This window comes from Bos indicus, chromosome 22 (assembly GCF_029378745.1).
Source record: "Bos indicus isolate NIAB-ARS_2022 breed Sahiwal x Tharparkar chromosome 22, NIAB-ARS_B.indTharparkar_mat_pri_1.0, whole genome shotgun sequence".
Lineage (NCBI taxonomy): Eukaryota > Metazoa > Chordata > Mammalia > Artiodactyla > Bovidae > Bos > Bos indicus.
Window position 1 is genome coordinate 32,429,684 of NC_091781.1, and position 25,319 is coordinate 32,455,002.

A 25,319-nucleotide genomic window follows, 5' to 3' on the forward strand; every position below is an offset into this window, starting at 1 on the left:
ATCTTAATTACTCCTATATAGTTTATCCCAACCAACCAACCAACATTGCCACCAGTAATTTGGCTTCTGCAAGCAGTTTGTGATTTATTGTAGTTCTCTTAGTCATGAAGGTACATTTCACCAAAATGTACAGATTCTATTTCAGCGTCACTTGGTTTAGTACCCTTGTTGTGGTAAATGCAACAACTGGATGGCAGTTGGATTTGTTTCATTTTACTGTCAGTTTTCAAGGATTACTTCTTAAAATTTACTTTTGTTTTATAATGTAAAATGTTTACTGATTCTAAATCACATCTATACAATGTATATTCGGAGAACTTATCTTCTTTGTTCCCTATACCTATATTCCTTCTTCCTATAGGTAATCATTTTAATGTTATTCTATTTGTAAATAACAATTTATATACATAAATACATATATGTTGCCTTTCCTCAGTGATAGCATATTGCACATTGTTTTTCTACTGTGCTTTTCCCACTTAATATATCCTGCAGTGTACAGTGGTATTTTTCAGTCCTTTTTTACACCTGCCTAGCTCTGCATTGTATGGGTGTATTATAGTTTATTCATCAGTCTACTATTAATAGACATTTGAGTTTATCATTTAAAACTAAACTTTAACATTGATATTTTGGGAGGGAAATTTCTATGTTAAGAATGGTTGTTACTGTATGATAGAACTCAACCTCTTGTTCTTAAAGCCCCCTTACATTTTGTCTTCTCTGAGTCTGAATGACCACAACTTAATTTTTAGCCATTTAAAATAGCACTATGTGCACCTGGCAACAGTTGGATTGGCCGGTCTGCTCTTGTAATAAGACTGTTTTTAGAAGCCTTTCTCATATATTGTTCTCATGTGTTCTTATATATCTATATATCTCTCTATATATCTTTATTGCATATCACTTAGAGGCAAACTAGCTTGTATGTTCTTTTTGAATCAACTAACAGAAAAGTTGTATTTCCTGTATGTGACAAAATAGGTTGGTGGCAAGTAACCTGAGAAAGCACTTTTTATGTCTACTGTCCTTATTAGTAAGGGGTGGGCAAAGTATGAAATTATAATAGAACAGTAGTTCCTTTAGAGGCAAAATCTTACATGAAGAGTAAATGAGTTAGTACTGTAAATTGCTTTAGAATAACACCATGTTTCTGCATTGCGATTACTTGAAAAAAAGAAATTCAGATAATGTGGCTCATTTGGCAGGTTATAATGGAACTTGTAACAGTTCTCCGAGCAGTATCTAAAACGATTATTTGAAAAGTATGTAAAGATTTAGAAATAATCCGTTGTGTTTTCTGATGATCATAGTACTTAAAACCGGTGACTTTGTGTCTGAGCATAAATATATTCTGATGACATCAGCTTTGATCAGTTCAAGATGAAGCAGTAATCAATGCTCAACTTGACTGTGCTCTACACTACACAATATACTATATGGACCGAGAGTGCCAAGAGTAAAAATGTGGGGAGATGGGCGTTCAAATAAGTATGGTAAGATAAACCATTGCAATTTAAATAACTACAATAAAAGGATAAAAGTCAAACTCCACAAAGTGACATTTGAGCTGATGAGTTTTCTGATAGTCACTAAGAAAGATAAGAGGACTACTATTTAATGTACAAGGCTTCGAAGAATTCTTACCACCAGAAAGTGCGGCCAACTACGAGGCTCGGAGAATGAACGTGAGGGCGACAACGTGTACCCTAAATAAGGATACAGTAACCCTCCACCTCAGTGCAACGGGAAGGAAGAAGGGAAGGAGTCCGGTTTTCTATGCAACCGGTCGCAGTGTCCCTTAAGCGCCTTTTCGCTACCTCTCAAGGAGGACAGTCCAGTATCTTAAAGTCCTGCCCCTCCCCTGGCGCTATGGCCGGGGTCGCAGCACAGAGGTTCTCGTCCTGGTGGGAAACGCAGGAAACCGCGGACCACGCCCCTTGACTCCTCGTGAGGTCGTGCGCGCGTGGTCCCGGCTCAGGCCCCAAGGACCCCATGCGGGGCGGGGACCGGCTCCCGGCGCAGGCCGGCCTAGGTGTCCCGGCAGCTCCCGGGCGCCCCCTGGCCCGGCTCCGGCGCCGGAGGTTTCCGGTGAGCTACAGTCGCCGGTTATGACGACTCCCTCAGTCCGAGCCGCCGCCGCCGCCGCCGCCGCCTCCGCTGCCCCCGCTTCCCAGGCTCCAGGTGGGACTCGCCCCGCGGTCCGCGGAATCTTCACCCGCCCCCCGCCCTCTGCCTCGCCCGGGCGCGCGGTGGGCGCTTCTGCCTGCTCCCCGCGCGGGTTCCCGGCGGGCTGGCGCTTCTCCACGGGTCCGCCTGCGCCTTCCATCGCCCGAGGGCCGAGAAGGAGGACGTGGGGAAGCCGACCTGATCCTCCCTTTACAGAGGGCTCGGCCCCCTTCGCGGTACCTGCCGCGGCGCGCGGGGCCCCGAGACCGCCGGGCGCGGGGAAGCATGCCGGGTTTCCCAGGCCGGGACGGAGCCTCCTTCCAGGCCCCTCCCGGGCGTGTTGAGGTCTGGGGTGGGAGGGTGCAGTGTGCGGCGTTGGGGGGCGGGCGGTCCCCGGGAATCTCTGCGCCCCGAACCCCAGCGCGGCATCATGGCTGCGGAAGGGCGCTCGCCACCGACCCCGCCGCCTTGGCTCAGACGTTGTAGCGGACCGCTGATGGACCTCACCTGGCCATCTCAGGCCCTTTCCAACCTCCTGCCTCGTAAAACTAGTGCTAGTTGGGGCGAGCCGTTTTAGGAGTCCTTGTGGGTCTCACATGCGTTTAACTTTTCACCTGTCCACTGGCTTCTGTAAACTTTCCAACCTCTGTCAGAATGTTGACCCATCTCACCCACTGTGTTCCTTGTCACTGTCGGAGTTTCACTTCTCATTCTCTTTCAAGCTTTCTCCCTTTCCCTTCCCCTTTCTTAGGCCAGTGGAAATCCAGTCATGGTATCCCCATAGAGAGGTGGGGGGAACCAGCAGCTTTGCGCAGAAGGAAAAAGTAGCTCAGCTGCTAAAGCGTCCATCTCCTGAAGTGTGCCCGCCTGTCCCTCAGGGGCTCTTCCTGCAAGAGGACTCAACCCCGGAAAGGCTGTGTCAGGCCCTGGGGTTGTGCTTTCATGCACAACAGCCACTCCTGCTAGTTTATGCAAGTGGTTACGTGCCCTCAGCAAAAGCCAGGTTTCTGATGTGAACCTTTAGATTTTTCCTTTGGCGGAAAAATCGTTTACGAATCCCTGAGTTTAGTTATGGCTAGAGCTCAGTAGAGGACAATGGACTTGGCTAACCAAAGGTCGACTTGGTCATAAGAATGACCTATTTCTGGGAGAGACTGGCCATTCTGCCTGTTGAATCTGAAGGCAGGGAGCAATTTCATTCGGTGAGTCGGATTACTGTGGTGAGAACCAGTTGGATTGCTTGCTCTTGGGAATGTTTTATCTGTTGAGTGTCCTGTTGGCCTGTACCAGTTGGTGCCGGTATGAAGTGGGTCATGTCCTTCCTGCTCACTCTTAGAATCTCTTCTGTTAAGTTACTGTGTTGAGGATTGTACCTAATACCTCACTTTTAGTAGCTTTTATTTGTTAAGGCAGAGAAAGGTTTTATTAGCCAGGCCTTCTGGTTATGGCTTATCTCACTAAATGCCAGACCGTCTGCTTACAGGTTATCTTATTATCTTCTCTCTTAATATTTCTTTTAATTCACAGTATCACCGGGGATGCAGAAGTCTTCTTTGATATGTTTTTTAAGGTAATGTGTTTCATTTCTGACAGATTTTAGATACCTGAAACATCACAGCAACTTCTGGGTGGTTCTGAGGATTAAAGAGGTAAATGTTTCATTATAATTAGAGTCACTGTTACTATTAATGTGTATTTTAAATTTTGTGAAATTGTTACGAACTCACAGTTGGGTAAAAGTCTCAATTAAAAATATTGATTCAGGTGACCTTTATTACAAATAACAAGATACTCTTTAGGGATACCTAAAGCAATTCATACCCACTCCAGTGTTCTTGCCTGGAGAATCCCAGGGACAGGGGAGCCTGGTGGGCTGCCATCTATGGGGTCGCACAGAGTCGGACATGACTGAAGCGACTTAGCAGCAGCAGCAGCACAACTGAGTGACTGAACTGAACTGAACTGAAAAGAACAATTATATTTACTGCAGAGGGGAAAAGGATTTCTTCTTGGCATTCCAACTGTTCAGTTATGATTGCTTACTCTTGGAACTTGAGACGTGATTGAACATAGCGGTCTGTTTCTAAAGGCCCCATCTCCATCAGCCATATTCATTGAAAGCTGATTTTGAACTTTGGATTTTTCCAGTATGCTTCAGTGACAGCAGACCCTGCTGGGAAGCAACTAATATGTACTAGGGCTTTATCATCTGGTGGGGAGACCACTTTGAAAAACTAGAGCAAATAAATCACTAAAATGAACCCCAAATGGCATGTTTATTATCTGGAAATACACACACAAAAAATCTGATTTAAGAGATTTAATCTTTCTGGGATGAGTTAGAAATGCAGGAAGGTTCATGACCATTATCTCTTTTCTCAATGCTAAAGCCGGATGGAGAGAATTTAAGGGTACAGCTCTGAGGCAGACTGTCTGGATTTCACTCCTAGAGTTTTCTTAGTCTTAGTTCTTAATATCATTGTTCTTACACCCAGTGAAAGAAAAGCTTCACAAGGGCTTAGGAGTTTACTGTTCAGCTGCCCATTCCCTGCTGCCTCCTTGTACTTAGCAGAGAACCTGGCACGCAGCGTATTCTCACATACTTCAGTGATTGTTAGTTTTAACCCAGCAGGTACACACTTGCTCAGACCCATTGTACTTCCTCTCTTCTTTCTTCCTGGTATGTTTTCCTGGATCTGCATCATGTAGATCTCAGCTTAAATGTTACTTAGCAACTCCGCCCCATCCCGTGTAGTTTTAAACTTTTATTTAAGAAACACTTAACATAGCATTTAACATGCCAGGTATATCTAGACATGTTGCCAATATTTACCTCTCGGGAGTCCTATGAGAAAGGGTTATTCTGATTTCCATTTAACAGATGGAAAAACCTAGGCACAGCAAGGTTAAATAACTTGCTGAAGGTCAGTCTTCTTAGAAAGCTGCAGCCACATTCAAACCTAGGTGGCCTAGCTTCAAAGTCTGCATGCTTAACTAGCGAACTGTGTTGTCTATCATATTACCTGACTTACTCAGGCATCAGCAAACAGGGTCCTGTCAAGGTCCTCCTCCCATCTTTGTAAATAAAATTTTATTAGAACACAGCCCGCCTTTCCTAGCATAACTATGGCTGCTTTCCTGATGGGTGCAGACACTATCTGACCTATAAAGCCAAAAATATTTGCTGCCTGGCTTTTTCCAGAAAAAATGGCTGGCCCTTGGTTTATTTGATTCACAGCCCTTGTCATTATCTGAAGTTGTTTATTTGGTTGTTTATTTTTTATCTACTGCACTAGCTTCCAAGTTCCATGAAAGCAGGGGTCTTTCCTGTTTTATTGACCACCCTATCCCTAGCTCCTGACCCAGTGCCTGGCCTACAACAATCAGTATTGAGTAAAAGAACATTATTCAGTAAAGTAGTGAAGTTAGTTATAATTGTACTTAACCCTTAACCCCTTTGACTTTGAAGGCTCTGTCTTAATGAGGATGTTATCAATTTGATCTTTAGGTTTGGAGGTTGCTATGTTTATGCTGCTTGTCTTTGGAGCATTGCTTCCTGAGGTCCCCCTGAGTGGCCAAGACAAGGCTCCTCCCCAGGCCGATGGCATTTCAGCCACCCCTCTGTTCAACTATGCCAGCCTCCGCCTGCCGGAAGAGCATATTCCCTTCTTTTTGCACAATAACAGGCATATTGCCACAGTCTGCAGGAAAGACTCACATTGTCCTTATAAGGTAAATCTTATTTCTCCTCTTGCATATTTTTAAAAGGTTGCAATTGAGGCTGGTTTACTAGTTCCCCCATCATAACTTGAATCTGCAGGTAGACTCCTGGTTGTAACTGTGGGTCAGTCGATGTTTGTATTTCATCTCATGCTTCTTAATGACTCAACTTTGCTTAGAAGTATGTCCTACTCACAGGGGTGAGATTACAAATCTAAGTCACTAGTAAAAGAAATAGGCAGTCTGTATGGTTTGTCTAGTCTGTAAATGAAATAAATTAGATTTGATACAGAAAAGAATATGTAGTTAAAAGTAACTGAATAATCTCACATTTCTTTCTTAAATTGCACTTAAGAGGATCCCTCAGCACTTCATTTTGGTAATAACACCTACATCTCTGTCTCTCCATAATTAAGACTGTTACTGTGGCCTTCCTTCTGTTTTAGAGTTGTTGGAAAGGTTTCAAATTGGAGCCATTCAGACATCTCCCGAGGCCTCAGAGATCAAAGCGGGGCATTGTGAGCCGTTTCCTTTCCCATGGTGCTGGCACAGGAAGCACGTGGACAGGCCGGGCTGGGAAGCCAGCTGGCACTGCCCCCAGGGGCCTCACAGAGCAACCTTCTGAGCTTCCTGGCCCACAGCAGTTGTGTGTCCCCCAAGGGCTACAGAGCTATTCCCAGATATTCCCAGAGTATTCCCAGATCTCTGCTGGTCTTGATCAATCAATAAAGCTGCTGATCCATTCAGTTTAATTGTGATCCTTTTGGTGATAGAAATTTCATTTTTTATGACTCTCTTGGGACTGATTTTAGAATCAGTTTACTCACTTGACTTCATTAAGCTACTTCAGGAAGTTTCAGTTCAGCCAAGGGGGTCGGGGAGGGATGAAGTGGGAGCTTGGGGTTAGCAGATATAAACTTTTCTATACAGAATGGATACACAACGAGGTCCTACTGTATAGCACAGGGAACTGTATTTGGTATCCTATGATAAACCATAATGCAAAAGAAGATTTAAGAAAAGAATGTGTATGTGTATATATATATATATATATATATATATATATAACTGAATCAGTTTGCTACAGAACAGTAATTAACACATTGTAAATTTCAACTATACTTCAATAAAAAATGTTAATTAAAAAAAAAATCCCAATTCAAATGATCTGTGGTAGTCTAGCTAAAACCCAGACTTTTGGTTGGAAAACAGACCTGGTAGGGGAGGGATTGGGGACTAAAGATAATTGCTGTTAAGAATCTCAAGACTGTTTTTCTTAGAATTTACTTATTTCTCTTTCATGAGTATGTATTATAAAATGTAAAAGTGAAAGTTCTAGAAAGATTTTTTTTTTTATGGAAAAAAAAATCTACGAGTCCTCTCTGAATGTCAGAAGGTAGACCAGTCTCAACACACACCTCTTATGTTCCAGAAATACTTAGAAAATTTGAAATACTGCTGGGGTTATGAGAAATCCTGCAGACCAGAGTTCAGATTTGGTTACCCTGTTTGCACCTATGTGGATATGGGATGGTAAGTTACTGGATGGACTCCCTCCTGCCCTATACTTACCTCCTTTCTCTGCAGTGTATGCTGAAACATCAATTCCCAGCTAGACTCTTTCGGTATTAGATCATAATTCCTTTAGATATTAATTTGCTTACACATTCATGAGTAATTTCACTTATCTTGACTGTCTCCCCCTGGGACAGGAATATCTCTCATTTCCTCTGCCAAAGGGATAAAACAGTATGGTTCACAGAAAATACTTTTCCTCACTATATGCAAAGAAAAGAGATGGATGGCTGACTTTGGTTTTGGAGAAGAGAGTTAAGTATAATCAGTATTTCCAATACAGGCAGGGTTAATGGGGCAAAGAAAATGCAGTAATTAACAGTTCATTGTCTTCAGTTCCAAATGATCCTGAATACATCCATTTCCATTGTGTATGTTTATTATCAGGGAGTAAGTCTATAAATAACTTATTTTGGTAACCTCATGTAGTGAGGGGTAGATTTTTAAAATTATTATAGTTAAGAAAATAATGACTGACTTCTAGCAATGTAACATTTAGAAAATTTAAGGTCCAAAAAAAGTAAAAAGTTGAATATCACAGAATTATTTTGTTTGCAAACAGGACGGACACTCTTGAATCAGCCCAGGAAATATTCTGGAAGCAAGCCGACTTTGGATACGCCACAGAGCGTCTGGAGGAGCTCCATGTGCTCTGCCAACCGAAGGAAAAGGTGGATGTTCAACCCCTTCATAAGTGAAGATGTTTATTTAAAAATACCTGTGGTATCTATTTATTCATTTATTTATTGAGGTATAGTTGATGTATAATATTGTGTAAGTTACAGATATACAATACAGTGATTCAGATTCACACTTTTAAAGGTTATACTCCATTTATGGTTATTGCCAAATATTGGTTATATTCTTTGTGTTATACAGTATATCCTTTTAGCTTGTTTTATACATAATACTTTGTACCTTTTAATTCCCTGCACTTGTAGTGGTTAGATTGTAATATAAATACCAGATAGAGGGCATTATGAGAGGAAACCCTCACTCTCACTATTATTGGCTTAAAGTTTTATTTGACTTCCAATACCTAGTTGGAAGCCATGTCCTTGTTTTCATACACATATTATCAGATGGTCATATTTTGAGGTAGGTCAAATATTTAAATAGTTTTAGAATTAATTATTCCCCCCAACATACACTAAAGAAGGTAAGTTGATGAATTACATCTTTATAAATTTCCTTGCTCGTAGTTTGGGACAGGTGATACACTCCCACCATGCTGTTCTATATTTTTTGGCACTTTACATTTGGCAAAAAACTTTTCAGTATGTTATATGGTTTGATTCTCACAAACAGTATAACAGATAGGCAGGGCAGGTATTATTGGTACTGTTGGACTAGAGAGGAAAACTGAGTCCTCAGAAATGTTAAGCAACCTGTCGAAGACCACACAGCTACTAAGTGTGGTCTTTTACAATTCTGCTGCTGTTGTTGTTCAGTCGTTAAGTTGCATGCAACTCTTTGTGACCCCAAGGACTGCACCAGGCCACATGAGGCTTCCCTATCTTTCACTATCTCCTAGAGTTCATGTCATCAGTTCATCTCCATTGAGTCAGTGATGGTATTTAATCATTTTCTGCTGCTCCCTTCTCCTTTTGCCTTCAATCTTTCTAGAATTAAAATGCAGATGTTTTTCTTGTGCTTTCACTCATACCCCATTGCACTCAGTGATAAACACATTGTCAGGAGGCAGTTTGGGGTAATAAGGAGAAGAATGGACTACGGGGTTCAAATCTTGATCTGTGCAAAGGGCACCCACACTTTTCCGTGTTCAGCTTCTTCTGCTTTAAAGCCATGCCTGTGTTACAGCTTGTAGTAAAGCTGAAATGAGATTCCACATTGAAAAATGCTCCATGCAGGGCCAGGCTCACAGCAAAGGGCTCAGTGATAGTTTTTTAAAGCCCCAGAGAATCATAAGCACTTAGGATTAAGGTCTACCCCTCACCTAGAGCCAGACATCCTGGGATGTGAAGTCAAGTGGGCCTTAGAAAGCATCACTATGAACAAAGCTAGTGGAGGTGATGGAATTCCAGTTGAGCTATTTCAAATCCTGAAAGATGATGCTGTGATAGTGCTACACTCAATATGCCAGCAAATTTGGAAAACTCAGCAGTGGCCACAGGACTGGAAAAGGTCAGTTTTCATTCCAGTCCCAAAGAAAGACAATGCCAAAGAATGCTTAAACTACCGCACAATTGCACTCATCTCATACGCTAGTAAAGTAATGCTCAAAATTCTCCAAGCCAGGCTTCAGCAATACGTGAACTGCGAACCTCCAGATGTTCAAGCTGGTTTTAGGAAAGGCAGAGGAACCAGAAATCAAATTGCCAACATCCACTGGATCATGGAAAAAGCAAGAGAGTTCCAGAAAAACATCTGGAACTGCTTTATTTCTGCTTTATTGACTATGCCAAAGCCTTTGACTGTGTAGATCACAATAAACTGGAAAATTCTTCACGAGATGGGAATACCAGACCACCTGACCTGCCTCTTGAGAAACCTATATACAGGTCAGGAAGCAACAGTTAGAACTGGACATGGAACAGCAGATTGGTTCCAAATAGGAAGAGAAGTACATCAAGGCTGTATATTGTCACCCTGCTTATTTAACTTCTATGCAGAGTACATCATGAGAAACGCTGGGCTGGAAGAAGCACAAGCTGGAATTAAGATTACTGGGAGAAATATCAATAACCTCAGATATGCAGATGACACCACCCTTATGGAAGAAAGTGAAGAGGAACTCAAAAGCCTCTTGATGAAAGTGAAAGAGGAGAGTGAAAAAGTTGGCTTAAAGCTCAACATTCAGAAAACGAAGATCATGGCATCTGGTCCTATCGCTTCATGGCAAATAGATGGGGAAACAGTGGAAACAGTGTCAGACTTCATTTTTTTGGGCTCCAAAATCGCTGCAGATGGTGATTGCAGCCATGTAATTAAAAGATGCACTCTTTGGAAGAAAAGTTATGACCAACCTAGATAGCAATTCAAAAGCAGAGACATTACTTTGCCAACAAAGGTCCATCTAGTCAAGGCTATGGTTTTTCCTGTGGTCATGTATGGATGTGAGAGTTGGACTGTGAAGAAGGCTGAGCGCCGAAGAATTGATGCTTTTGAACTGTGGTGCTGGAGAAGACTTGTGAGTCCCTTGGACTGCAAGGAGATCCAACCAGTCCATCCTAAAGGAGACCAGTCCTGGGTGTTCTTTGGAAGGACTGATGCTGAGGCTGAAACTCCAATACTCTGGCCACCTCATGCGAAGAGTTGTCTCATTGGAAAAGACCCTGATTGGGATTGGGGGCAGGAGGAGAGGGCACGACAGAGGATGAGATGGCTGGATGGCATCACCGACTTGATGCACATGAGTTTGGGTGAACTCCGGGAGTTGATGATGGACAGGGAGGCCTGGCTTGGTGCAATTCATGGGGTCGCAAAGAGTCGGACATGACTGAGCAACTGAACTGAACTGAATGTTCCTGAACTCTGCCCAAGCCTCTGACATCTTAGGAGTCTCTGTTATCTCCAGGCAATCTAAGAAACCAAAAAATATTTAAATCACTTGCATTCCAAAAGTGAATATATGCTCTGTAGTGCTTTGGAATGGTGTCACATGATAGAACTTCAAGTGATTCTAGCAAGGTGCCTGAACCAGAAGATTCAGGCAAGGTATTAACCTGCACTGCTACAAGGTGTCTTTAACAGTCAGTACTTTATAGTTTTGCTCGGGTCTAGCTGTTCATGCGCAAAAGGGCAGGAAATAGCCTCAACCCCATGTTGCACACATTTTCCAAGGTGATTTGCAAAATGCTTTCCTCACGAAGATCTGCTTTGATAGGTTTTTTGCTATCAGGGTGTGACCCCTTACCAACTCTAGATTCTAAAACACCATGCCGGTCAAGGTTAATTGCCATTAAGGGTCAATTGGGAGTTATGGGAAAAGCAACAAAGTGGTGTTTAAATCTCGCACTACAACCCAGAGCAGATAAAAATTTTTGAAGCTATCCCTCTGTCAACACAGTTGGTAGAAGTAGAAACAGGCTCTATGGTTGACTTTTAAACTCCTTTGCCTGCATGCATACTCAGTCACTTCATTTGTGTCTGACTCTTTGCAACCTCATGGACTGTAGCCTGCCAGGCTCCTCTGTCCATGGGATTTTCCTGGGAAGAATACTGGAGTGGGTTGCCATGCCCTCCTCCAAAGGACCTTCCTGACCCAGGGATTGAACTTACATCTCCTGCATCTCTTACATTGCAGGCAGATTCTTTACTGCTAAACTACTGGGGAAAGGCTTGCTGAAAGTAAGTCATATTTGACAAACTACCCTTCCTGCCTAGCATTTTAAGGTCTGTGGCATGTGCCTTCTTCCTTGTTTCCTTTGGCTCGTCTTTGAAAATGCTTTTTCCCACAGCTGTGAGGGTTGTGAGTGCCCTTTTTTTTTTTTTTTTCTCATGAAGATAAATTGAACCATAAATACAACTCTGGGCTCTTTAAAATTTGAAGATTATAGAAATAGAACATTTGGGAGTTCTTTGTAGTAACCTAAAAGGGTGCAAGTTGGCAAAAGTATGCTTGGGCAATGCCTCCCAGGGAGGAAAATTGTTAAACAGAAGCGTCATTGGGAAGTACTCATCACAGTGTGTGGTTGGAACCTGAAGGCTACATGCTGTTAGATTGATGTCTAGCAAGTTTGGGTGTGTCTTTTAAGTGTTAATGCTCACAGTTATCTTTTTCTTGTTTCTCCACCTTATTTCAGAATGACTCAAGTCTGGTGTGTTCCCGTTACCTTCAGTACTGCAGAGCCACCAATATCTACCTTGATTTAAGAAACATTAAGAGAAACCATGACAGGTACTTCAGTGGTGGATGTTAAAATCTAAGGAAAATCTTGAAATATTTGCAGGTCCAGGAATATGCCTTGGATTTGCTTCCTAATAATATGGTGATGAGGTTCAAGAATGAGAGAGGGAAATGAATGACCCACACCTGTCATAATGAGTTGATCATTATGAAGCTATGTGATGGCTACATTAGATACGATTTTGCTACTTTTTGTAGAAATTTGAAATGTTCTATTACAAGAGTTAACTTCTAATGAAAAATTGATTTTAGAAATTGGTAGACCACTTTAGTTATAACCTGTGTGCCTGAGTCATGAAAAAGAATTCCAAATTCAATTTTTTGTTATCCACTAGATTCAAGGAAGATTTTGTTCAGAGTGGGGAAATTGGAGGATACTGTAAACTTGACATTCGTTCGTTGATGTCTCAAGGTCAGCGCAAAAGCCCTCTGCAGTCTTGGTAAGATTTTTTTGAGGGGGGGGGCGGGGGCAGGGAATATGTTTCTGAAGTATTTGTCTTTATTTTTGATGCTTATGAATTTTGGTAGGGACTCTAAATGGAAAATGTTACTCCATTTGTGGATAATTTGGTCTGAGCTGCTGGGGAGTGGTGGCTCCAGAGTGAATCATCAGTTGTATTTGACTTAAGTATGTGTTCATGAAATATTAGGAAGTGATACAGTATTTACTGTTAGCTAACAAAAAAGTTCAAAAATGAATTTTTTTAGCTCCTCATAATTGCTGCATGTGTTTAGAGGAATACATTTTTAAAAATACACACTTATTAAAGCAGATACCAAGCATGTAGAGAAATTTACAGTTTGGATTTTGAAAAAGTAAGCCCACTTGAGTAACTCTTACCTGGGTCAGAATTAGACCATCATCTACCCAGGCTGTCTCCCAAAAGCAAACCCCATCCTCCTTTCCAAAGATAAACACTACCCTGGTTTTAAGCACCTTTCATAAGCTTTTTGAACTTTAGATAGATTGAAGAACACATTTTGATTTCAAATTTTTTGAATATTAAACTAGGTCTATCAAGACACTTACTGTCTCTGGAAATTAGAGAGGTGGGGCACTTTAAAAACTTTTTAGTTTAAGATAACTTTAGAGTCATAGACATTTAAGGATAATTCAAAAGTAGCATAAGAAGTTTAAAAATAGTACAAGGAATTTCCATTGTACCCTTACCCCAGCTTCCTCTAATGATAACATCTTAAATAAGCATAGCACAGTAATCCAAAGCAGGAAATTGACATTGGTACAATGTTATTTTTTTATTTTTCTAAATTGTAAAATTTATTTTAATTGGAGGCTAATTAATTTACAATATTGTAGTGGTTTTGCCATACATTGACATGAATCCGCCATGGGTGTACATGTGTCCCCCATCCTGAACCCCCCCTCCCACCTCCCTCCCCATCCCATCCCTCAGGGTCATCCCAGTGCACCAGCCCCGAGCACCCTGTCTCATGCATTGAACCTGGACTGGCGATCTGTTTCACATATGATAATATACATGTTTCAGTGCTATTCTCTCAAATCATCCCACCCTTGCCTTCTCCCACAGAGTCCAAAAGTCTGTTCTTTATCTCTGCGTTTCTTTTGCTGTCTCACATATAGGGTCATCGTTACCATCTTTCTAAAGTTCATATATATGCGTTAATATACTGTATTAGTGTTTTTCTTTTTGACTTACTTCACTCTGTATAATAGGCTCCAGTTTCATCCACCTCATTAAACTGATTCAAATGCATTTTTTTAAATAGTTAAGTAATATTGCATTGTGTATATGTGGTACAATGTTATTAAATAAACACATCTGAATATTATTAGTACTTCCATGCATTCTTTATTTTTTTGGATGTAGAGCTCAGTAAAATTTATATCATATGTTTAGATAAATGTAACCACTGTCACAGTCACTAAAGAAACTGTTCATCCTAGAAACTGTCATGCTTCCCTTTATAGTCATACAGTACACTCATAATGTTCATTTTCTTTCTTTTTGGTGAGATATAGTTGATATACAATATTATATAAGTTTCCGATATATAACATAGGGATTCACGTTTTTTAAAGGTTATACTCAATACTTAGTTATTATAAAATATTGGCTGTATTCCCTGGGTTGTACAATAATATTTCCTTATAACTTTTTTGTATCTGTTTGTACCTCTTCATCCCCTACTTCTGTCTTGTGCCTCCCCACTTCCCTCTCCCAGTTGTAACCATTAATTTGTTTTTTGTATCTGTGAGTCTTTTTTATTATATTCACTACTTTGTTTTATTTTTTAGATCCTACGTATAAGTGATATCATACAGTATTTGTCTTTCTCTGAGTTATTTTACTAATCATAGTACCCTCCAAGTCTATCCATGTTGTTAAATGTTTCTTTATGGCTGAGTAGTATTCCATTATTTGCTGTTACTGTTGTTCAGTTGCTAAGTCATGTCTGACTCTTTGCAACCCTGTGGACTGTGGCATGCCCAGCTCCCCTGTTCTCTGTTATCTCCCAGAGTTTGCTCAGATTCATGTCCATTGAGTCAGTGATGCTGTCTAACCATCTTATCCTCTGCCACTCCCTTTTCCTTTTGTCTCTTGTCTTTCTCAGCATTAGGGCCTTTTTCAATGAGTCAGCTCTTTGCGTCAGGTGGCCAGAATATTGGAGTTTCAGCTTCAGCAGCAATCCTTCCAATGAGTAGTTAGTGTTGATTTCCTTTAGGATTGACTGGTTGGATCTCCTTGCTGTCCAAGGGAGTCTCAAGAGTCTTCTCCAGCACCACAATTTGAAAGCATCTATTCTTCAGTGCTTCCCTGATAGCTCAGTTGGTATACAATTTTCCTGCAATGCAGGAGACCCCAGTTCATTTCCTAGACTGGGAAGATCCTCTGGAGAAGGGATAGGTTATCCACTCCAGTATTCTTGGGCTTCCCTGGTGGCTCAGCTGGTAAAGAATCCGCCTGCAATGCGGGAGACCTGGATTCAATCCCTGGGTTGGGAAGATCCCCTGGAGAAGGGAAAGGCTACCCACTCCAGTATTCTGGCCTGGAGAATCCCATGGACTGTATAGTCTATGGGGTTACAAAGAGTTGGATGTGACTGTGACTGAGCGACTTTCACTTTCACTTTTCAGTGCTCAGCCTTCTTTATGGATCAACTGTCACATCTAGTATTCCATTCCATATGTATATGATCTTCATTATCCATTCATCCTTTGATGGACACATAGGTTGCTTCCATATCCTGGCAATTGTGAATAACATTGCTGTGAACATTGGGGTGCAGGTATCTTTTCAAATTAGTGTTTTCATTTTTTTCAGATATATACCCAGGAGTGGAATTCATGGGTCATATGGTAGCTCTATTTTTATTTTTTTGAGAAAGCTCCATATTGTTTTACACAGTGGCTGCGCCAATTTACATTCCCACCAACAGTGAATGAAGTTTCCCTTTTCTCCACATCCTTACCAGTATTTGCTATTTGTGTTCTTTTTGGTGATAACCATTCTGACAGATGCGATTTTGATTTGCGTTTCCTGGATGATTAGTGATGTTGATCATGTTTTCATTAGTGATGTTGATCATCTTTTCATGTTGGCTATTGGTATGTTGTCTTTAGAAGAAATTTCTATTCAGGTCTTCTGCCCATTTTTTAATTGAGTTGCTTGGTTTTTTGATGTTGAGTTGTATGAACTGTTGATATATTTTAGATATTAACCTCTTATCAGTCATATCATTTGTAAATATGTTCTCCCGTTCTTTAGGTTGTCTTACCATGTCATTGAGGGTTTCCTTTGCTGTGCAATAGCATTTGAGTTTACTTAGGTCCTATATATTTATTTTTGCTTTTATTTCCTTTGCTTTAAAAAGAGATCCAAAAAAAAAAATTGTTAAGATTTATCTCAAAGAGTGTTCTTTTTTTTTTTTTTGAGTGTTCATTTTTTATGTCAAATGTTCATGCAAAGCAAACTGTTCAGGAAAACTGTTTTTCACAGATTTATGTGGCATATTAGAGTTTGCAGTGCAAGATCTTACTTCATGTAAGAGACTTTTGGAGTAGGCTTTTCTATTTTCTAGTGGGCGTTTATATTCCTAGTATACTTTGATATCTAAGATCCAAAATCAAATATTTGATATTTGTTTTCTAGTATCTTTTGATATCATGATAGTTCCCTAGGGTATATTTATGTTAATTATTTATTGCTGTATCATAACTTACTCAAACATTTAGCAGCTTAAAACACTGAACATTTTTTATCACACACAGTTTCTGACAGCCAGGATTTGGGGGTAGCTTAGCTGTGTGGTTCAGGCATAGCTGGGCCTGTAGAATCTGTTTCCTAAACTCACTCATGTAACTGTTATCTTTAGGTTTTCTTCTCTGCTTGTTGGCTAGAGGTGTCATTTCTTTACCATATGGGCCTCTCCCTGAGGCTGCCGACAGCCTGGCAGCCGACTTCCCCCAGATCACGTTGTCTGAGAGAGAGCACGTGTAAGCATGGCCCAAAACGGAGACTTCAGTCTTTATATTTATACCCTAATGGTCACACCGAAAGTGACCACCATCACTTATGCCATATTCTGTTCATTACAAGTGAATTACTAAGTCAGCTCAATTACAAGTGAATTACTAAGTCAGCTCACCCTCCAAGGCAGGGGATTCATCTCCACCTCTGGAAGGGAGGAGTATTAAAGAATTTGTGGACATATTTTTGAAACCACTGGAATAAATATTTTAGCGTTATGTGTGTTTTAAAAGGATCTCTTTGATACTTGTCTTACGTCACATATAGTCTCAAAGATAAAAAGTTTACAAATGATCTGTAGGTTAACTTGTGATTGTCTTCTTTTGTATGGAAGAAAATTGTACCAAGTGGCTTCAGAAGTGGTTTTCCGAGAAATAGAGTTTTCTTTATTCTGGTAAATGTAGTTGTCTGCAGTTTTTCCCAAGGTACTTGGTAAGTCTTGGAACGCTGTCTTTCTCAGAATCCAAAAAGGTTCTCTGGGTCAGTGTTCCTTCTGAGCCTTGCCAGACTGCAAGCAGCCTTTCTGAATCTTTCCACTTTACTGGTAGATTTTTTTTTGCCAACTCTCTGTGGAAACTTCTTCTTTGTCAGAAATGTTCCTAGTTGCTCTTGCACATTAGAATGAAATTTAAAATCATTTTTGTTTCTTGTCTCAACATTAAAATTGATATCAAGCTGCATAAGTATTAGTAAGTTTGAGAAGTTTCACATGTGTTTATGAGTATTTTCTGGAAATAAAACTCACCTAATGAACAGATCCTGAATTACAGTATTGCAACAAGAGATCCAGGAAGAGCCCTTTGAAAGCGTCTCCTGATTCTTAATTCCAGGTTTGCGGAGCTACAGAGCTACACTGAGCTCAACTTCAGACCTGTAGAAGATGCGCAGTGTGACATTGTTATTGAAAAACCAACCTACTTCATGAAACTAGATGCAGGTAAGAAGTTAATTTGTCTATTTTATTTATTGGTTAATGTGACTTTGTTCCTTTTTATTGATATATGTGTTCCTATAACTTTGGGAAGCACTTCATGGCAAATACATGGGAAAAGTGGAAACAGTTGTAGATTTTATTTTCTTGGGCTCCAAAATCACTGCAGATGGTGACTGCAGCCACGAAATTAAAAAAACACTTGCTTCTTGGAAGACGAGCTATGACAAACCTAGACAGTGTTTTAAAAAGCAGAGACATCACTTTGCTGACAAAAGTCCATAGAGTGAAAGCTGTGGTTTTTCCAGTAGTCATCTACGGATGTGAGAGTTGGGCCATAAAGAAGGCTGAGTGCTGAAGAATTGATGCTTTTGAATTGCAGTAGCTGGAGAAGACTCTTGAGAGTCCCTTGGACAGTAAAGAAATCAAATCAGTCAATCCTAAGGGAAATCAACCTTGAACATTCATTGAAGGACTGATGCTGAAGTTGAAGCTCCAATACTTTGTGAAGAACTGACTCATTGGAAAAGACCCTGAGGCTGGGAAAGATTGAGGGCAAGAGAAGAAGGGGATGACAGAGGATGAGGTGGTTGGATGGCATCACCAACTCAATGGACATGAGTTTGAGCAAACTCCAGGAGATAGTGAAGAACGAGGAAGCCTGGCATGCTGCAGTCTGTGGGGTTGCCAAGTGTCACACATGACTTAGCGACTGAACAACGGTAGCAATGTGACATTGAACGGTAGATTTACTTTTTGCTTTCTTCTCTTGAAAAAGTGAACTAATTTGAACTTCCGACTGTTTTATGTTCTGGTGTGCTAGAAGAAACTTTCACATCATTGTCAAATAACTCTGAAAATTGAAAGATGAGTGGAGAAAGCCTGGGTACCCCTTTTGCAACTAAATTTACCCCATGTGGCTTCTCTAACCCCTTGATTTAGCTGGTGCTTCAATAGAACTTTTTAAAAATTAAGAGCCCTGTATGCAGTGTAGGTGGGAAAGGAAGGCCCGTGGCCTCTTCAGGTGGACTTTCTGATACTGTCTCCATGACTGAAGCTAACCTGAAATTCTTTTGGAAGTTAGCCCTGGCATATATTCTTGAAAAAAAAAAAAAAAGTTAAAATTATTGTCCTGTTTACAGTTAAAACTTCTAATTCTCTACATGCAAGCACAGCTTTTGCTTTGTGAACTTGCTGCCCTGGAGAGAAGAAACACAAATTGTATCTGATTATCCTTCTTATTACAAGAAATGGAGATTTCTGTGCCACACCACATTCAAATTCATGAGAGGCTGGGCTTAGGATGAAAGATAGAGAGCCCCCTGTCACGAATATTTCAGAATTCCTCTAATTTATTGATCATATTTTTAATGTGCTCCACCTCCTGAAGTCGTAATTCTTATATGACAAAGCCTGAGGTTCAGAAATCAGACAGATTTTAGAAATGCGAGCAGGTAAAAATGTTGTGTTCAAGGTCCCGACACATTTTTAAAATACGCAGATTAAAATGGAGCAAAGAAAACACTGATCTGTCTGAGGAAGGGTTGAACATGTGCAAATGGTTGAATTTATGTAGCTACTTATGCAATAAAGGATATAAAGTTGGAATAATAGGCTAGGGTAGATCTGCATCCTTTCTTTCCTGTGTTTATAAGTCTGCCTTTTTCTTCCAACTTAATGCCATCAGCCCACATTCCTTCTCATATAAACTCTTCTTTTTTTTAAAAAAAAAACAGGTGAGCAAATCTCATAAACATACATCAGTTTTTGCTCTTTTTAAAAAAAATAATGTATATTATTTTATTTATTTATTTTTGACTGTGCTTGCTCTTTGTCACTGCATGGGCTTTTCTCTAGTTGTGGCAAGTGGGGACTACTGTGTAGTGGCCGTGCCCAGGCTTCTCATTGGTGGTGATTTCTTTTGTTGTGGAGCACAGACTCGAGGGTAGTGCAGTGGGGAGAGGGGGAACGAGGAGGAGGGGTGAAATGCTTTAGGACTTGTGGCTTATGGTCTCTAGAGCCCAGGCTTAGTTGCTCCGCGGCGTGTGGGATCTTCCCAGATCAGGGATCGAACCCATGACTCCTGGATTGGCAGGTAGATTCTTTTTACCACTGAGCCACCAGGGATGCCCCCATATTAACCCTTACCTTGAGAAAATGAGCATTCCACAGAATAATACTCAAGTGGGGCCTGTTTCTTGAGGACAGAGCCTATGTTTTCTCCCTCTTTTATAAATCCTCCTGGCACCAATTGCTGTTTTGTGCATTCGGCCTCCCTCAGTAAGTGCTATGAAGTTGCTGAACAATTCATGAGAAGCTAATGCAGGCTGTGTGCTAATCTGGGAAAAGGAGACGGCTTGTCATAAAACATCATTTTTCTTGTTTATTCGACAGTGTGCTCTTTGGCAGGCTTTTTCTGGGTGAAAATAAAAAAGTCCTTCCAAACATTCGTCTAAGATACTGGTCTAAAAAGAAGGGAGTAATTTTTTTTTCTTTTCCTTTTCCTTTGTTGAGATATAATTGACATCCAGCACTGTTTATGTTGAAGGTGTACAGTGTAATGACCTGACTTTTATAAATGGAGTCCTTTTTCCTCTTAGTTTCTGGCACACAGTGTTATTATTTGCTAGGAAGGAAGTCAGAATACTTTATGATTTCTGCTTTTGAAAGTCTCTGTTTATGTTTTAACTGACATTTCCTTTAAGGTGTCAGTTCTTGGGATTTCACCCCATTTAGATTTATACATTTGTTTCTTATGAATGGCAGAATTAGGAACTTACAAAGAGCAGCACCACCCTCCCCTTTCCTCTTTGACCCAGCACGCTCCAGCTGGTCGAAGTTTTCCCTCGTGCCAGGCACTGGGCTGTCTCTTTTAAGTATGTTACCTAAAAGCTGGCATCTAAGTATATTGACTTCCTATTTCCAGTAGAGAAGCTGAAGCTTTGGAATTTACAGACTTACCTGAGAATGTTGCTCATAATTCAACTTCTTCTTCTGAGTCCAGAGTTCTTACACTTTTAATTAGGACATGAGATTTCAGCTCTTTAAATGGTAACTGGTTACTGTTTTCCCAAGAAGCAATATTATAAGTAGTGATTAAAAGGAGAAAAAGAGACAGGAATGAAAAATACCAAAATGTTAATAGTTGCCATCATTGCCGGTACCATCATGAGCAGGTGTCGATTGATCTAAAAAATTTTTTTAAAATAAAAGACCATAAAAATAGTGATTAGTCTTAATGGCTCTATAGTTCTCATGTTGATTTAAATAAGCTTCTGTTACTTTTTCTGGGAACTTAATCATCATATATTCCTTAGTGTGTAAGGAAAAGGCTGGAGAAGGCAATGGCACCCCACTCCAGTACTCTTGCCTGGAAAATCCCATGGACAGAGGGGCCTGGTGGGCTGCAGTCCATGGGGTCGCTAGGAGTCGGACACGACTGAGTGACTTCACTTTATTTTTTCACTTTCATGCATTGGAGAAGGAAATGGCAACCCACTCCAGTGTTCTTGCCTGGAGAATCCCAGGGACGGGGGAGCCTGGTGGGCTGCCGTCTATGGGGTCACATTGAGTCGGACACGACTGAAGTGACTTAGCAGCAGCAGCAAGGAAAAGGCATTCCTAATTTCACATGATTGATTTGAAAATGAATGTTTGAGCATAATCAGTCAACTGAGGACAACTTGTGTATGATCATTTTATGTTTAGAAAATTGTTAATTTTCCACTGATTCATTTCAGCTAAAAGTCTACCATACTGTAAGTAGATTGGGTAGAATAAAAATTGTGTAATCATTTTTTTGGGGGTTAATGGACATGAATTTCTTTTTTTCTTTCAATCCTAGGTGTTAACATGTATCACCACTTCTGTGATTTCATCAATCTTTACATCACCCAGCACGTTAACAATTCCTTTAGCACAGACGTGTATGTTGTGATGTGGGACACGGTAAGTAAGCACTGGCTTTCTGCTTCAGTGCTGTCTTTACCTTGCTCAGTACCAGTTTGACTCTGATCTTATGTAATAGAATTTTCTAAGATGCACACACTTACATGTACACATGTACACACACATATTCATGCATGTGCAGATGGTGTGAATGCGTCTGTGTGGATGAATTTACGTTGTAGGTATACATATGGCTGGGCGTCCCTGGTGGGTCAGTGATAAAGAATCTGCCTTCTAATGCAGATGTGGGTTTGATCCCTGGGTCAGGAAGATCCCCTGGAGGAGGGAATGACAGCCCACTCCAGTATTCTTGCCTGGAGAATCCCATAGACAGAGGATCCTGGCAGACTACAGTCCTTAAGGTCACAAAAGAGTCAGACATGACTGAGTGAGTGAACCACAATCTCAATACATATGGGAAGATGCACATGTTTTTGAAGTTTAGAATGAGGTTGTAGAAGCTTGCTTGCCATGCTTTGAGGAGGTCGAGCTCAGAGTGCCTCTGAGACGAGCATAAAAGATCATCGTTCATTACATTGTGGTCCCTGGATGGGGAGAGCCTGCCTCTGTTCACAGGCTGGCCTCTGGTGATCAACATCTGTTTTGCTTCACTGCACCTTCCCTGTTGCTTCCTGCTGCACGCCAGGTTGCGCCGCATGTATCTGAGTGTTAGGCCTGCATGTAGCTACACGTGTTGAATCACAGCTGCTCTGGGCTTGTTTTTAGTGCATCTTTTCTTCCCTCTTCTCTTTCTTTGCCTGCCTATCACTTGTTTTTTTTCCTATAGCTGGCCCTTCCACTGGGCAAGGTCATCCCAAAGTTGCCTGGTACTCTCACCTGTAAAGTGGGAGAATTACAGTATCTACCTCAGTGTCGTTTTGAGGATAAAGCATATCATGTGCAAACAGTCCTAGCGCCTGATCCACAGCACATGTGCTCTGAATGGTAACCATGACAGTGGGCTGGAGAACACATGGTATATAGTGTGCATGCGAGAGGCTGCCTAACCTGGGAAGTGGGAACACCCACCGAGAAGTCACCTCAGGTTCACCCAGACGCTCCAATGCTCAGGACGCTCACAGGCCCCCCTCTTACCCCAAGTCTGTTGAGAAGGATGGTTCAGGGGAAATACAGCTTGCTGGCAGGGCAGCATTAGGCACTGCTTCTCAGGACTCCTTGCAGCCTGTACAGCACAGGTCAGGTGCAGGGAGACGTGATTCCCCCTGGCACAGGTACAGGTCCCCCAGGGCCAGGATCTTCTGAAACAACTGCATTGGCCACGCCACCAGGATCCTGAGAGGCAAGCCAGTTACAGGAGTCCTTGAGCTCTGTCGCCTCCACACTCAGTGTACCCATCAGATGTCTTAGAATCACAAGCCATGGCCCCTAGCACACGGTGGAGGCATGCTGTCCAGTTCCAGAGGGCAGAGCTGCACTGTGAACTGAGGTCAGGTTGTCTTGCAGAAGGGGAACTGTTTTGCTAACACTTTCTTTGCTGATAGGGGGCTGGTAGCAGAGCTGTGATGAGAGGTTTCATCATCATGGCTCCCTAGCCCTATAGTTTGATTTCAAGCCTGATGAGAACTGTTTCTAACATTTTCAGCAACTTAATGGTCACTTTTTGCTTTCCTTTTTTGTATGTGTTTTCACTTCCCTCTTGTGTTTCAGTTTTGCTGCCACACAGTTCTATTTCTTAGAAATGTTTTTCTGAGCAAAGGGATCTGCTGTCCCTTTGTTTCCTCTTTTTGTATATGGTTGTGGTTTCTAGGTCCCATGCACAGACTCCCTGTAGCTCTGAATGATTAACTCAGGGTTGTTGTGGTTTTTTTATTTTTCATTTGCATCTGATGTTCTCATAATGCTCACAACTCTCGTGGGCCAGGGTTTTTATTTGTTTATTTTAGAGATGAGGAAGCTGAGGTGGTAGTATTTCTAAGACAACACAGTCGGTAAGGGGTGGAGTCAGGGTTCCCATCTAAGCAGTCGTCCCCAGACCTGTGCCTTGCAACCACAGTGCTTCCTCGTCTCCCTGTACTTCCCTGAAGATCTTGTTAAGTTGACGGAAAGTTTTCCAGAAGCTTCCTTGTATCTCGTTGCATGCTTTTCTGTGTCTTCCTCTAGTGGAGTAAACTAAACTGAGCCAGCGTCTACAGCCTCTCCCCTTCTCTACGCCTGCTGGGGTGGAGTGAATAAGGTGCATGGCCACCTTGGGGCTCCCCAGTTACTCAGTTAATGGGACACATGATGTTTGTGCAGCCTGACCTCGACTGCCCTGTACTCACAGAGTGCATTTAGTCGAGCAAGTTGGCCGCCCTGATGTGACCTCCTTCCTCTGCTCCTCTCTGTGATCCATTTAGAACCTGTTTTCTTGGTCAGAGAGGGCTTTGCTCGTGGCTGAGTCAGGGTCTCAGGACAGGCAAGTACCAGGTTGTGTCAGAATCGAGACCCCCAGAAGCCTGTAGGGAGGATGTGGGTGGGATGAGGTGTCCCGTGGCTGCCACCTGGTTCTCTTTTGCTGGAGGCCCCCAGAGACCTGTAGGGAGGTTGGGAGTGGTGGTGAGGTGTCCTGTGGCTGCCACCTGGTTCTCTCTTGCTGGGAAGGCCTTGAGGGAAGCAGCTCTGCCACCCTAGGCTGACATGAGTTGAACCCCGCTGCGGTGGATGGTGTTGTTCTGGAATCAGTCTTTGTGGCCCTGGACAAGCTATGTGCCCCGAGGAGGAGTTGGGAGCTGGTGGTGATCTGCACTTCAGATCAGTTTACAGACTTTGCCCACAAGGAAGCGTCTGAGGCCGCCTGTCTCACCTGCACAGAGCTTGGCAGTGTAACTGCTGACCTGGAGCCATGCACCCGGGTCACTCCTGCAGACGCATTTCTGGCAGGATTGCTCTTACACAAGGAGCACCAGGGGGCTTACTGCAGGCTTTCCGCCTTTCCTTGTGCTGAGAAGTGTACTAGAGCTTTATTATTACTATTTTTAATTATACAACTAAGACCAAGTTATAATGAGTTCAGTGAACCCAGAAATATATAAAGTTTTTTTTTTTTTTTTTTAAGTTTCCCTTATCTCCTCGAATTCCATTTCCTTTGAAGGTTAATTGTGGTTAGCATATGTGAGAATCCATTGCAAGACTTTATTTTAATAAATGTAAACACATCTTTATACAACACTTATACAAGGACTTACATTAGGATGTATATATATATATAATGGAGAAGGCAATGGCACCCCACTCCAGTCCTCTTGCCTGGAAAATCCCATGGACGGAGGAGCCTGGTAGGCTGCAGTCCACGGGGTCGCTAAGAGTCGGACACGACTGAGCGACTTCACTTCCACTTTTCACTTTCATGCATTGGAGAAGGAAATGGCAACCCATTCCAGTGTTCTTGCCTGGAGAATCCCAGGGACAGGGGAGCCTCCTAAGAGGCTGTCTATGGGGTCACACAGAGTCGGACATGACTGAAGTGACTTAGCAGCAGCAGCAGCAGCAGCATATATATATAATGTGAAATCACTCAGTCGAGTCTTGACTCTTCGACCCCATGGATTGTAGCCCACCAGGCTCCTCTGTCCATGGGATTCTCCAGGCAAGAATA

The 25,319-nt window shown here is 41.8% G+C and overlaps 1 protein-coding gene across 3 annotated transcripts in view; it reads left to right on the forward strand.

Annotated features, from left to right (window-relative positions):
- Nucleotides 1–386: 386 nt before the first annotated feature.
- EOGT (EGF domain specific O-linked N-acetylglucosamine transferase) overlaps nt 387–25,319 on the forward strand; it is a 43,505-nt gene continuing 18,572 nt past the window's right edge. The window contains exons 1-9 of one of the 3 annotated variants that reach the window (XM_019984982.2): nt 387–2,184; nt 3,697–3,739; nt 5,678–5,901; nt 7,322–7,422; nt 8,027–8,135; nt 12,231–12,325; nt 12,670–12,774; nt 17,676–17,782; nt 21,621–21,724. In XM_019984982.2, coding sequence (XP_019840541.2) covers nt 5,692–5,901; nt 7,322–7,422; nt 8,027–8,135; nt 12,231–12,325; nt 12,670–12,774; nt 17,676–17,782; nt 21,621–21,724 — 831 coding nt within the window. In that variant the 5' untranslated portion in view covers nt 387–2,184; nt 3,697–3,739; nt 5,678–5,691. Of the gene's footprint in view, nt 2,185–2,234; nt 3,372–3,696; nt 3,740–3,762; nt 3,819–5,677; nt 5,902–7,321; nt 7,423–8,026; nt 8,136–12,230; nt 12,326–12,669; nt 12,775–17,675; nt 17,783–21,620; nt 21,725–25,319 lie in introns of those variants that run through there. The other 2 variants (XM_019984981.2, XM_070776332.1) reach the window with 2 other exon arrangements.